At 42.0% G+C, this 13851-nt stretch overlaps 1 protein-coding gene across 1 annotated transcript; it reads right to left on the bottom strand.

Moving 5' to 3' along the window:
- Positions 1-65: 65 nt before the first annotated feature.
- Positions 66-13805, bottom strand: colgalt1a (collagen beta(1-O)galactosyltransferase 1a). The gene is made up of 12 exons (XM_089019526.1): positions 12774-13805; positions 9690-9800; positions 9493-9610; positions 8402-8536; positions 8118-8322; positions 7157-7276; positions 7006-7082; positions 6086-6192; positions 4807-4939; positions 4606-4733; positions 3457-3663; positions 66-3228 (listed from the first exon to the last, which is right to left on the bottom strand). Exons 1-12 carry the CDS (start codon positions 13019-13021, stop codon positions 2961-2963), a joined length of 1857 nt encoding a protein of 618 aa, XP_088875652.1. The 5' UTR covers positions 13022-13805; the 3' UTR covers positions 66-2960.
- Positions 13806-13851: the final 46 nt, after the last annotated feature.

Here is a 13851-nt window from a genome sequence, read left to right as displayed (position 1 = left end):
CCACACCTACGCGAAGCACTTGCGTGTGAGGTGACACGATATAAAATACAACATCTACCGAACAGTCGGTTTGCAAATTCAAGTTTTATTGCCGTTTCCGTGGCGGTGAATCGCTCAAAACACATGCAGAGAAAGGTTGTCGAATTGAGGGTCTCGTGAAGCCTTTCAGAGACAGGGGTCACGACAGTGGACATGTTATCACGTGCATGAAAGGGTGAACAATGACAGTTTATAAGAGCAGCCTTTGTGTGTGAAATTGTAAGGTGGGCAGAATTGCAAACTTTGGATGGCTACGTACAATATAAAGCCCACAAGCCACAGTTTCCCCACCACAGCATTGCTTTCTTAACTCATTCACTGCCAGACGATGTGCAAAAATGTGTCCACTCCAGTGCCAGGGGTTTTGTCATTTTCACTCAAATTCCAGGACCCATAGAATATTGGGTTTTCCGACTACATTAATTGTAGCGTAAGAAATATTCAGAATCAGAATTAGAAAACCTTTATTCATCCCACAATGGACTCAGACTTAGACTCTCTTCTTTCATCAGAAAAAAAGTTATAGTTATAAATTATATGGGTCTGGAGTTATATGAGCTTGAAATGAGGGCGGGTGTACAAAATGGAAATGCTACCTCCTCATGGGAGGGGAAAACATTACCAGATGTCTGAACCAGCACTTTACTAGCACCCCCACAAGAAAACAAAAAAAAAAACAACACATTTTGGAATGGTGCTCTACGTCATGCTATTCAATTCCCGAATAAATTCAGGAATGGCAGTGAATGAGCTAAAGAGCAAAAGCATATATGTAATATTTAATGTTTAAGAATAAGACAAATATGAAAAATAAATTGGTGAAAAAAATACAAAAACAATCATTAAATAATAATGTTCATACTTGTTTTGGTTAAGAAAGAGCAGAAATTTTACTGCTGTAAAAACGAGAAAATTTTACCCATCTTAGTTAAAAAAAGGACATTATTTCGGTTCGTCAAAAATAAATGAAACGTACTCACCTAAACATACTCCTCTTAGTAAAAACAAAACGAGGAATAATGTTCTCCATTTAGCAGAAAATTAAGCCAAATCAGAAGTCAAACTAATACTATAAATTAAGAATGTGTATTTCAAGTTAAAAAAAACATACAAAGTTAAAAATCAAGTAAAAATAAAATAAAGCAAAATGTAATCATATTAGCATTAAAAAAATGTAACTAACGTCCAATGGATTTCCAAGAATTTCATTGGCAGTCCACACGCTGCTCTTCATGTCGTATAATTACACACACGTGCCTCAAGTGACGTCAAAACGCTAGAGACGGACTTAAGCAGCACGTTTGTTCTGCGGGGTTAAAGTCATGTCACGAGTGAAAGCTATTTTCTTTGTCTTCTCATGGCTTGTGGCAGTGTTTAAAGTTACCCCAAAATGGTGGTTCCAATACATTGTATCATTATAAAGTCTTTAACGTGCTGCTATAAGCGGAGTAAAGAAACGGAATACGTCTAAAAAAAAGTGGCATCCCATCTTATTTAAAGAGACTTCAATCAAGCCGGCGTGGATAAATGACATTTCTGTCTGTGTGTTCAAATGTGTTTGATGTGCATCTGTAAATACTTTGCTGGTAAGGCGATGAAGCGTGTGCGGGTGGCTGCCGACGAGACAAACCGCCCGCCCAAGCTGATGTGGCGGTGTGAAAAGAGCATAAATGAGCAGTGGAAGATACTAAGACATGTTGTGGACCGATGAGATGTTTATATGAGGAGTCAATTTCACTCTTGACAGCGTCTGAAAGAATTAGAGCATCATTTTTTGGGCGCCGGTGCTTCTGATTCAATCTGGATTGAAAGATTTTATTAGAAAAAAAAATTACTGAGGGGCAAGGGGGTGAGGGAGCTACTGTGATCGAAGAAGTCCAATATGGCGGTCGAGTAGGCAGCCGTTAGCAAGTGCTATCGGAAGCTTTTTTTTGTTGTTTTTGTGTTGTTTTTCAGCATTTTTGGCCACGACATTCATCAAAGAGGAGACTGTGCTGAGTGGTTGCGCCTTTTCGGCAGCATTAATATGCCAGCACTGTTTTTGATTTGGGAGGAATGTCGGTGCCGTTTGACTGCCATCGCTGGACAGCTCTGTGTCAATTGTGCTTTTTTTTGCGCCTGTAATGACTTGAGGAGCCCGCAATGAGAAGAGCGCCAGCGTAGGCCGTCAATGGGTATGTGGAACTGTCACGGCTTGGAGTTGAAGCGTATTTACGTGGGACAAGAGATATGAGACAATCTCTTTTCGTCAATGGATGCTATTGCTTCGTGTTTGCTTTCAACATTTAGCTTGTAGCAGATGTGCACATTTCACCATGACGTCCCTAATCCACTGGTGAAAATGACGTTTTGATCCTCTCCTCTTTTATCTAGAATTGCTTCATACAACAAAGAGGGTGCAGAAAGTGTTTAAGATGAAATGACTGTCAGTCACATTATTTGGTATTTTTTTGTTGCTGTTGGTTTGACTTCAGGATGGTGCCACGAGAGTGCCTGCCTTTACAGCAGTTCCTGTGTTTTGTTTTTCGACTTCTTTCTTTCCATTCATCTTATTTTCATCACTTTGCTGCTGTGAAATATAAATTTCTCAACTGCGAGACTAATAAAGGCTAATCTTTTCTGTAATAATGTTTCTGTTTGACCATGCCAGACAGGAAGACAAGCACAGGCGTTAACCCGTTTACGAGACTGAAATCCTGATTCACAGTGTAAACGTTACTTTGGAACAACAAAGGAGATGGAAAGCTTCTTTTCTGTATGACAGACACACGCTGGGTACTGCAAATGCCATCTCTTGTGGCAAGTCTAGTGCCTTTTCCATGGGTATGTCAGAATATTTTTTTACTGTGATGCCAAAGCATAAAGTGTCAAATTTCAAAATAAAAGTGGCAAAAAATTTTTTGGGGTGGACTGAGTTTGTCTTACAGCTCATCCCGTGCCGTGCTGTCCAACGGTGACTGCAACACGTCCGAGTTCTGAGCTTCGGTGCTGAGTTTCCCCTGCTCGTGAGTTTTGCCCGAGCGTCCTCGATCCCAGTCCGTGCGGATCTTGTCGTTGTCCCACACGGTGGACGTCTCAGTGTCGCTGATGTAGCCCGTGTCGCCTGTGTAATGGGTGGGGTACACCAGGAGGGGCTCAGCCGAGAAGGCTCTCAGGTCGCGCGTCTCGAACTGCTCCATATAATCCGTCCTGCGGGGTGGGGGTGGATCGGGTGGGGGTACAAATCAAACGATGTTCAAAAATAGTTGATGCAGTTGTTTGCTAACATTTAAACACGAATTATGTCATCTAAGTTATTATTGACCTGAATCTTGGTCTTTTGCTTTATTAAGGGATGAAATGAAAGTTAACTTTTTATGTCAGTTAGCCAACTGAAAAATTCGGTAAATTGATCATGTCGGTGTAAAACTCACTTACACTGGATGTTTATTGTACATGATGGGGAGAAACTCGTCCACCGGCAGCACCCTCTTTAACGGCTCAGCTTTTAACAGCTTCTCGGCTCCTTGCAGGGATATCATGTAACCCAGAGTCCAATAGGAATAGTCGGCTTCCACCAAGTTATGGATGTTGGGCACTGCTTTCTCAGAGTGGTCAACTTGCATTCGCTTGCGGCCGATATAGCTGGAAAAAAAGCGAGAGTTGGAATCCGGGCACGAATGTCATCGAATTGAGTTTATTGCCGATCGAACAGTTGACACCCCCCCCCCCCCAAAAAAAAAGAAACACTTGTCGAGTCGTGTTTTGCGTAACTCATTCACTGCCAGACGATGTGCAAAAATGTGTCCACTCCAGTGCCAGGGTTTTTGTCATTTTGACTCGAATTGCAGAACCCACAAAACATTGAGTTTTAGGACTACATAAACATTCAATTCACCGTGAGAAACCTTAGAGACTCTTCTTTCATCAGAAAAAAAAGAGTTAATTCCTAAGTAATATGGGTCTGGAATTATCTGAGCTTGAAATGGGGGCAACTGTACAAAATACAATAACATACAAACATAATAGAAAAAAAGAGTTAATTCTAAATTACATGGGTCTGGAGCTATCTGAGCATGAAATGGGGGCAGCTGTACAAAATACAATAAAATACAAACATAACAGAAAATAAAGAGTTAATTCCTAAGTAATATGGATCTGGAGTTATCTCAGTTTGAAATGGGGGTGGCTGTACAAAATACAATGCAATAAATACATAATAGAAAAAAAATGGTTAATTCCTAAGTAATATGGGTCTGGAGTTATCTGAGCTTGAAATTGGGGTGGCTGTGGATAAATACAATACAATACAATACAATACATATTGATTTATATAGCGCTTTAACAACACCTGAAACTGTAACAAAGCGCTAACATGGACAAAAGGCAAATGCTGCACCCTCGTGGGAGGGGAAAATATTGCTAGAGGTCTGACTAGCGCTTTATCAGCACCCCCCTCGCAAGAAAAACCAAAACCTGAACAAATTCGGGAAAGGCGCTCCACGTCATGCTTTTCAATTCCGGAATAAATTCAAGAATGGCAGTGAATGAGTTCAAAGTCTTGTGAAAAAATGTAATCACGCTCACATGAGATCCCAGTCGAGTCCCTCATCCTCGATCTCATTCATCAGATACATGAGACGGCGCTTGAAAAAGACCTCGAAGCGCAGATCGTCTTCGATCACCAGAGAGGTAAGGAGGCCGCGCTCAACGATCTGAAATCGCGATCAAAATGTTCACGTTTATGATCACATTGCATTTTGGTTGACTGGCTCAGGGATTACTGACCTCTTTCCAGATGTTGTAGTGCGAGAGGAAGCATCCCAGTTCTCCTTTGGTCAACGGTCGGCCGTGATAAGGGTCGCTGTAGCCGGGGAGCATGTGGATGCCCATTGCCTGAACGTCACTAATGTTCAAAGCCCTTAAAGCAAACAAGGGGGGAAAGGAATGAGTCTGATTGGAATTCTATTTTTATTTCATGAATGAAAGAAGGACTTGAAGAAGTTCAGCTCTTCCTGAAACACACAGACAGGAATTTGTGTGTCGTGGTGTCTTGAGAAAGATTTAAAGGACAACTGACACCATTTTTTGTTTCCTTACTAACATCAGCAAAACATTTTATAGCATCTAAAATACCCAAAACACGCAAGCAATATATTTTTAGTCAATGCAAAACACCAATAAAAATGACTTAAAGTGTCCCAAAACTGCCACAAAATGAGCTTGGAACTGGGGAGATTCAGAAAGTCCCACCCCCTTGTTCGCGACGTCACGCCAGGATACTCCTTCACAAACTGCCTTGCTCCAGAATCAAAACATTGGCTTCAGAGAGTTCAGATTCAGAGAAGATGCTTTCTTGTTACTCATCCAGTTATGAATATGATTCAAATAGTTCTGAAGAGGAAAGCATAAATGTTTGCAATCAATTAAAGAAGTCCTTCCGTATCAATTCGAGCCGTGTGGACTCCAATGTAGCGTCCCAGAAAATGCACAAGATGGCGTCCAAGCTCCGTTGGAAATGGCCCGATTTGTCTGCTCGGAATTTCTGTCAACTAGTATCAAATAGTAGTCTTGGTGCAACACACAATGATTCACCATCACCTTCTTCTAATTTCGTCATCAACACGGATCAACACAAAGTTTTCAGACCAAACAAAGTACCCAAAATGCATTGTGTGTCGCTTTCTCAGTCAGGGGCGTTCCTGACGTGACATCACGTCAGGAATCGTCACCAATTCAAAAACAAGACTTCCTGAATATTCAGCGCGAGTCTTAAAACGTAAAATATAGCTATATCTGGTGGAATCTTTGTAAAATATGCTCAGTAGACGTCATTTGAAGCCATTTTACAAATTATGGACACAACCTGTCCGGAGACGGTGCGCTTTATAGTCTAGAAAATATGGTAGGATGAAAGCGCACGTGAGATATTCTATCAAGAAGAAAACATGATTATATGCTATGATTATAGCAAAAATAGTTTTTTAAATGTAGTTTTTGTGACTGATGTTTTCATGAATTGTCATAACCTTTGACGGACAGCATCAGATTACAAATTTGGACTCACTTTCCGTCAACAGCCTCGGTGACCTTGCAGTCAATCTCCTGCTCGTAAAGAGCTCTCAGCATGCGTTCCCTGCGGTCAGTGCGCCTCCGGAGGTTGATCATGAAGACCTGGTCACACAAGAAGCACTCTTTGCAATTACACATTCTGAACCTCAACAGCTAAAAAAGGAGTTTGGGAGTAAACATTTTAACACATTCGCTGCCATTCCCGAATTTATTCGGGAATTTAAATGTGTGATGTGGAGCGCCATTTTTATTTGGGTTTTGTTTTTTCTTACGGGTGTGCCGATAAAGCGCAGTGTCAGACCTCTAGCAATGTTTTTACCTCCCACGAGGGGGCAGTATTTGCCTTTTGTCCATGTTAGCGCTTTGTGAGAGCTTCAACTGGTGTAAAAGCACTATATCAAAATCAATATACAGTAAAGTCTCGTTATATCGATATTCTCGGGAGTCGGAAAAATATCGATATAACCGGACGATCGATTCATCCGATCCTGCGGGCATGTAATTTTCTCTTTGAGTTCATAGAAATAGTATCGTAATAAGCAGTACTATCGATATAACCGATATCGATATAACGAGACTTTACTGTATACAGATTGTATTGTATTTTGTACAGCCGCCCCCATTTCAAGCTCAAATAACTCCAGACCGATATAACTTAGGAATTCACTTTTTTTCCTGATGGAAGAAGAGAGTCTAAGGTTTCTTACGCTAAAGTGAATGTTTATGTAGTCCTAAAACTCAATATTTTGTGGGTCCTGAAATTCAAGTGACAATGACAAAAACCCTGGCACTGGAGTGGACGTATTTTTGCACATTGTCTGGCAGTGAATAAGTTATGGTTAACAAGAATTGATACTTTCACAATCCTCTTTATTCAAGGTACGACTCTTTTTGAGCAAAATTCCCCACGCTTACCTCATCGAAACCCAATTTATCCGGTTGTTTCAAGGGTGCAGGAATATACTTGGACGGCAATACTGGCGGATGTCGTACTATAAAGATAGCCAGCGCTCCTGTTAGTTATCCGTTCGGCAGAGCGAGCGCAGCAAGACACGGTGCTACTCACTGTTGACCTCCAGAAGGCAATGCATAAAGCTCTCGGCCTCGTCTTGCAAGGTATTGTGGGCGCGCAGCGGAACGGTGATGTAGCCGTACGTCTCTCGGTTGCACACAAACATCTGGACGTCTGTTTGAGGGCGGAGAATGACAGAGCGTAAAACAATAAAAGCAAACTACACAAATGGTCATAAGCAGAGTGGATATTTTTAACTTGGCCCATTTTTGTGCTTTTGGGAAAAAAATATTTCAGAGTTGTTAAAACAATGCACTACACAGTACAGTATATAACACAGCATGTGGTGCGCTAACTATACTAACCCACAAGGCCATTTTAGTGTGTAATAAACTACTGTTGTTTTATTCTCAATCATACAAATTCCAAAATGGGTTAATGATAACGTTAGCTGTCCTTTAACTCATTCACAAATGTATTCGGGAATTGAAAATATGACGTAGGGCGCCAGTCCCGAATTTGTTTGGGTTTTGGTTTTTCTTGTTGGGGTGCAGATAAAGTGCTGGCCATGACCTCTGGCAATGTTTCATCCTTTCCACAAGGGGGCAGCATTTTCCGTTTTTCCATGTTAGCACTTTGTTCCAGCTTCAGCTGTTGTTAAAGCTCTATATAAACCGATATGTATGGATTGCATTGTATGTTGGACAGCCGCCCTTTCAGCCTCATTTAACTCCAGACTGATCTAATTTAAGAATGAACTCTTTGTTTCTGATGAAAGAAGAGAGTCTAAGGTTTCTTACACTGAATTGAATGTTTATGTAGTCCTAAAACCCAATATTCTGTACGTCGTGGAATTCGAGTGACAATGACAAAAAACCCTGGCACTGGATATGACACATTTTTGCACATTGTCTGGCAGTGACTGAGTTAATTATCCATCCATTCATCCATCCAATCCACGAGGGTCAAATGAAGTTGAGGAAAAAAAGGAGCATTTTGTGTACTTGTCCTTCACCTGCCACCCGAGCCGAGTAGGCGAAAACGATGATGTCATCGAAGGCCCAGTTGTACTCAGGATGGGGTGGATGAAAGGCCAGCTGCCTGGACGCCTCCTTCCGCAGGTCTATCAGGAAGGTGGAGTGCACCATTGGCACGGCAAAACAACCCTTTCGCACTCGCTTCCTCATCGGCATGTAAGCCGGTGTGCGCTTGTAGTAGCCCTGACAAAGCAAAACAGGGATCAGTCCACGCGCATGTTGTCATTGCCATCGTTGTGCAAAAGAAGAACGTGCTGAACACCTGGCTGGTCATCCCACACCAGAAGTTGGAATAGGCCGCCCGGGAATCCAGCATTGGGGCGATGACCGTCTTATTCTCGCTGATGAGACTCCAGAGGACCTTTGGGTTGGTGAGTAGGTTGTCACAGTCCATCAACTGCACAAAAATTGAAGAATTTGTGCGTCAATTTTTCAGTGCAGTTGGTTATGGTTGTATGTACGTGCCACGGCCACCAGGGAGAAGTATAATACCTACTGGACATTTACACTGTGTATAATCCATCTCACTCGGCCTCTCGCGCCACCTTTCTCTTTTTCACTCTCAGCCCTCTCACACTCTGACTAATTCTCTCTCAGCTTCTCCCTATCTCTCTCTCTCCCTCCCTCCCTCCCTACCTTCCCCTCTTTCTCTCTCACCCTCCCTTCCTCCCTCCCTGGTCACAACTGTGGAATTTGTGTGCAAAAATATCCATCAAATGAATTTATGGAGGTATAAATGAAGAGCTTAACTATTTTATGACTAAAGTAATAATAACAAATGAGAGTTAAACAGCCTAAAATGACAGCCAACCAGATAGCGAAAAGGGACACACATTCCCGTCACAAAGGCTCTTGACATCTGCATCGCAAAGTTTTCTGGATGTTCCATGTGGCTAAATTACACCCCAAGCTCAAAAGCTGCAGTGAGCGGGCAGAACTTGGGAGTACAAATAGAAACATGCAGAGGTTCTACTTTGTGCTACTGCGAGGCAACATCACAGATGAACCACACCAGGATCGAAAGGCGGCAGACAAATGTGACAGCATCCAACTCCAATTCCAGTTCCAAAAATGTCCCTGTACTTATCCGTGGGCTATTATTGGACTACAAAGTTATACACAGCGTGGAGGCTTTGATCTTTGCTTGACACAAAAGACTTTTTTGATTGGTTTTTGTCCTACTTGGCTGCTTTTCTTAATGCCTAGTAAGAGGAGACATTGTATGTGGCATACAGTGTGGCATTGTGACATACAAAAAAACATGCTGTGGTTGTTCCCGGTTCTTGTATTTCTTTCTACTCTGCAAAGTGACAAGAAATTGTATGTGACTCCGCTTTTATTTACTCGACATACCATGAAGTAGTCAGCCCACATCTCACGGGCAGACTCCAGTGCAACTTGCCGCAACTTCATGACGTGGTCGTAACGGGCGTCCAGCCACTGTTTGGGACCTTCTTCATCCTCGTAGCGACTGCAACAGACATCCGGAGCTCGTCTTGCAACTCTTCAATGTCAACAATTTCAGAAAGTACTTCATACAATCAACCAACCTGGGTTCCTCTTTTGGCCTCCACTCCACATAATGGTAAAGATTCTGCACCTTGACAAGCCAGTCACGTAAGATGGCCGTGGTGTTGTCCTCGTTATGATCGGTCGCCACCCTGTTAAAATGAAACGATAAACATCTGAAATGTCCCTTAATATGCTATTACAAAATAATTGAAGTCCAAGATAGCGCCTGAGCGCCGATGATTATGTGGAACTGTCGCGGCTTGGAATTGAAGCGGATTTACGTGGGACAGGAGATGTGAGACAATCTCTTTTCGTCAACGGATGCTACAGCTATACGTTTGCTTTCAACATTTAGCTTGTAGCAGAGGTGCACCTTCTACCATGACGTTTCTGATCCACTGGTGAAAAGATTAAGATTGAATGACTGTCTGTGTCTTTTGTGTTGTGTCACATTATTTGTTATTTTGTCGTTCTGACCACAGGATGGCCCTGCGACAGTGGCTGCCTTTACAGCAGCTCCTGTATTTTGTTTTTCCTACTTTTTCCTTTCCCGTGCTCTCCCTTTCATAATTTTGCAATAAAGGCTAATCCAATCCAATGTCCAATTGCATTTGTATATTTTCAGTGCAGGTAACGAAATTATTTCTGTGAAATAAACCCCCATAAAATGAAGCATTGTGAAGCAAGTGAAGGACCTATATTCATGTTCGGCGGCTGACTGAAAAATAATTAATCTTGATGGACAATCATTAAAAAGTACATAAATCTAATAACAGATCACTGCTCAGGTTCGAGTCAAATGGCCCTTCTTAGTCTCACTGTCATTTCTCACACGAGCACTTATTTCCTGTTAGTGTACAAAAAAAAAAAACAGCATGAACATACTCAACAGCTCAGAGTCGCGGGCAAGAGCATCAGCTGATGTGCTGTTTTTTATTTTATTTCTTCCCATCGACAAGTCATGAAACATGACAATCTCCCGGCTCCAATAAATGTTTGTCCAAAGCCTCTTGGTGGTACATTGACCAGTCACTTTTATTTTGGGGCTTGCATTTTGTGTATAAAACTTCAAATTGTAGACATAGAATCCATTGCTGATGGTTTGCTTACAAAAAGGGGGAGGGGATTCCTATATTTGCACGTTTGCAACATGACACAGCTGTATGTATAAAACTGTCAACCCTTGAGGGCAGCTTTGGATAGTCCCCAAAATGGGAGAGCGGAGGGGGGCGGGGGGCAACAGCTTGGCCCGCATGAAATGAGCCACATAAGGTGAAACTGATGTGTGACAAGCATACCTCCTCGGGGTTTAGGTGCGGGTGGGCTGTTGCGGCATGTTGTTAAACTGAGCAGAGGAACTCAAAAACGTGTGCCGCCCCCTGACTTGTGTTTGAGATAGAACTTAAGAGTTATAGACTAATTGTAGGCCAATAAGTGCTTAAATACCTTGTAAAGTGAATTCATTGATGTATTTCTAAATACTACATTATACAAGTTTGAAGCGAATTCCGGGAAACGTGCAAAGACTGAACAATGTAGTCCACTATAGTGCTCAAGCATTTCACACCATTTCAGTTTTCCTGATTTTTTTTTTTTTAAGCATGGCAAAATCAGAACCTCAGTTAATTACAGACGCTCCCCAACTTACGAACGGAATACATTCTGAACAGTCGTTTGTAAGATGAATTTGTTCGTAAGTTGCTTCAGTGCTATATTTTGTATGGAATGTATGTTCAAGGCTTATAGAAGTATGTTAAAGATTTATATAAGTAAGATTAAGACTTGTATACTTGTAACCTATATTGGTTTGTATTGAAAAACAAACATTAAATAAAATATATGCTCTATGAAGATATGTACTTGTATAACTGGAGAGAATATGATATATGTTACGACAAAAATGTTCGTATGTACCGTTGTTCGTAACTCGAATGTTCGTAAATGGGGGGAACGTCTGTATTTTGTTATCTGGAATGCCCCCACTTATTATTTAAAGGAAAGTCAAGTCAAAAAGGTGTTTTAAAAAAAGATGTTCAGAGCATGTCAGCAGTCTAAACATGTTAGTCTGATTTATATGTGTTTGTGTAATATGTATTGAGCACAAATGTCCACTTGCTTTTTACTCATCTCAATGTCCTGCCATTTTGCACTGTGATGTCATTTTCAGTCAGCAGCAAGTGGCGCTATGAAGCAAACGAGCTAGAATTGAATGCTGCACCTCTGCACTGTGAGGCGGACATGCTAACCGGTCTGTCACCATGCCGCCCTGATTTGGAGCACTCAGAATGATTGTTACATTAACTCATTCACAAATTTATTTGGGAATTGAAAACATGACGTAGAGCGCTATTCTGGAATGTGTTCGGGTTTTGGGTTTTTTTATGCTTGGGTGCCTCTGGCAATGTTTTTTCCCTTTTTCCACGTTAGTGCTTTGTTACAGCTGTAGCTATTGTTAAAGCGCTATATAAATCAATAAGTATTGTCTTTTCTACAGAAGCCCCCCATTTCAAGCTCATCTAACTCCAGAACTATATAACTTAGAATTAACTTTTTTTCTGATGAAAGAAAAGAGTATAAGGTTTCTTACATGTACTGAATGTTTATGTAGTCCTTCAACTCGATATTCTGTGGGTCCTGCAATTTGAGTGACAATGACAAAACCCCTGGCACTGGAGCGGACACATTTTTGCATGTCTGGCAGTGAATGAGTCAAAAGTTGAGACATCATGGCTCATCTGTCAGCATTCACAAGAGTGCAAAAAGCTAGGGACTACATTGTATGATCAACAAACCCCTTCAAAACAATCACTGTTTGGTAAACGCACGACTCTTCATTTATGGTGCTATGACAGGAGAGAACTGTGCATCACTGGACACAACCACATCACCCCCCCCCCCCCCCCCCCCCGCCCCGGTCGTCTCCACGTATACAGATCAATCATCCTCACTACATGCACGCGTGTTGTACAGGAACACAACTTGGTGCATCATTTTTATGAACATGATACCTTATAATAACATGCACTTTTGAAAAATATATGGTGGGGGTGGGGTTGTAAATTGACATGCGAACACTTCATCGGAAAGAGAGGGGGTGGGGGTGGGGGGGGGTTCTCTCTCACCACACGGCAATGCGCTCTTTGGGGTAGTCGAGGCGCTCCACGGAGCCCAGCACGTAGGGCAAGGAGTGCTCCGAGTTGCGGCAGATGAGTGCGAGCACGACCCGGGGAGCCAGAAGCGGTGATTCGGGGCTCCAGCGCTCCTCGGCGAAGTAGCCCAGGGAGGGAGTGCAGAAGCCCCACAGCAGGCACAGTAGAGTCAAGACGACCCCGTGGCTCATGGCGATTCCTGAGATGGAATTGTTTTGCATAAATAATTTTGAGAGACGGGGGGAGGTGTGCACAGGGTGCTACGCGGCGACGGGAGGTGTTACGGTTGAGTGCAATGTTATAAACGGGGAGAAAAAAGACATTGCGCGGTTGTAGCGGAGCTGCAAAGTTGGGCTTTAAAGGGGAGGACAGTCTCTTGTTAAAGGGAAGGAGGAAATAACTTCGCCACTGTCGCCAATCAACCATCCAACGCAACTAAATACGAACAAATTAAAAAGAATCAATGAAATAGCCAAACACAAAGCGTCTATTCCAAATTTGATCCTTTACATTTTTCCCGAAGTCTGAGAGAAAACAAATTCGACGGTTATTAGAAGCAGTTTACCCCAGACGCACGATAAGGTGAATTAACTCATTCACTGCCAGACGATGTGCAAAAATGTGTCCACCCCAGTGCCAGGGTATTTGTCATTTTCACACGTTACTCAATAATGGCTGCAACAATGAGTAACTAATAGCATAATGCTTTACTAATATAGTAGTATGATTAACGTTACTATTGAACAACTTAATGCACTATTAATGACAAGAAAGTGTTGTAAAAATGCATCTATTTTTCAGAAAAGGTTGAAGTGCAAGCTCAAGAACTACTGTTCAATTTGGAACATAAGAATATAAGAGAAAAATGAGTTACATCTGCAACGTTGAAGCATTATGAGATGATGTCATCTATGCTGCATCACCGGGAGGAGTAACACCACATACTGTATTAGCAGAGTCACGTTTGAAGCAGTCATAGAAGTCATAATGCTGAGTTTGTGACAAAAAATTAAAGTATGAAAGTTTGTTGCACACTGCGTACTATAGACAA

The sequence above is a fragment of the Hippocampus bargibanti genome, linkage group LG17 (genome assembly GCF_051943395.1).
Source record: "Hippocampus bargibanti isolate YZ-2025 linkage group LG17, ASM5194339v1, whole genome shotgun sequence".
Lineage (NCBI taxonomy): Eukaryota > Metazoa > Chordata > Actinopteri > Syngnathiformes > Syngnathidae > Hippocampus > Hippocampus bargibanti.
Note: the sequence above shows the minus strand (reverse complement) of the source record. Positions and strands in the feature narration are given on the sequence as shown.

What these genes read in the sequence shown, in the direction of transcription:
- colgalt1a (XM_089019526.1), bottom strand. Translation starts at nt 13,021, where the DNA reads ATGCAAAACAATTCCATCTCAGGAATCGCCATGAGCCACGGGGTCGTC. An exon ending in AAAGAGCGCATTGCCGTGTG is followed by an intron (nt 9,801 to 12,773) that starts GTGAGAGAGAAC and finishes TCATTTTAACAG; the next exon opens with GGTGGCGACCGATCATAACG. An exon ending in ACCGAGGCTGTTGACGGAAA is followed by an intron (nt 4,940 to 6,085) that starts GTGAGTCCAAAT and finishes GTTTGCTTTAAG; the next exon opens with GGCTTTGAACATTAGTGACG.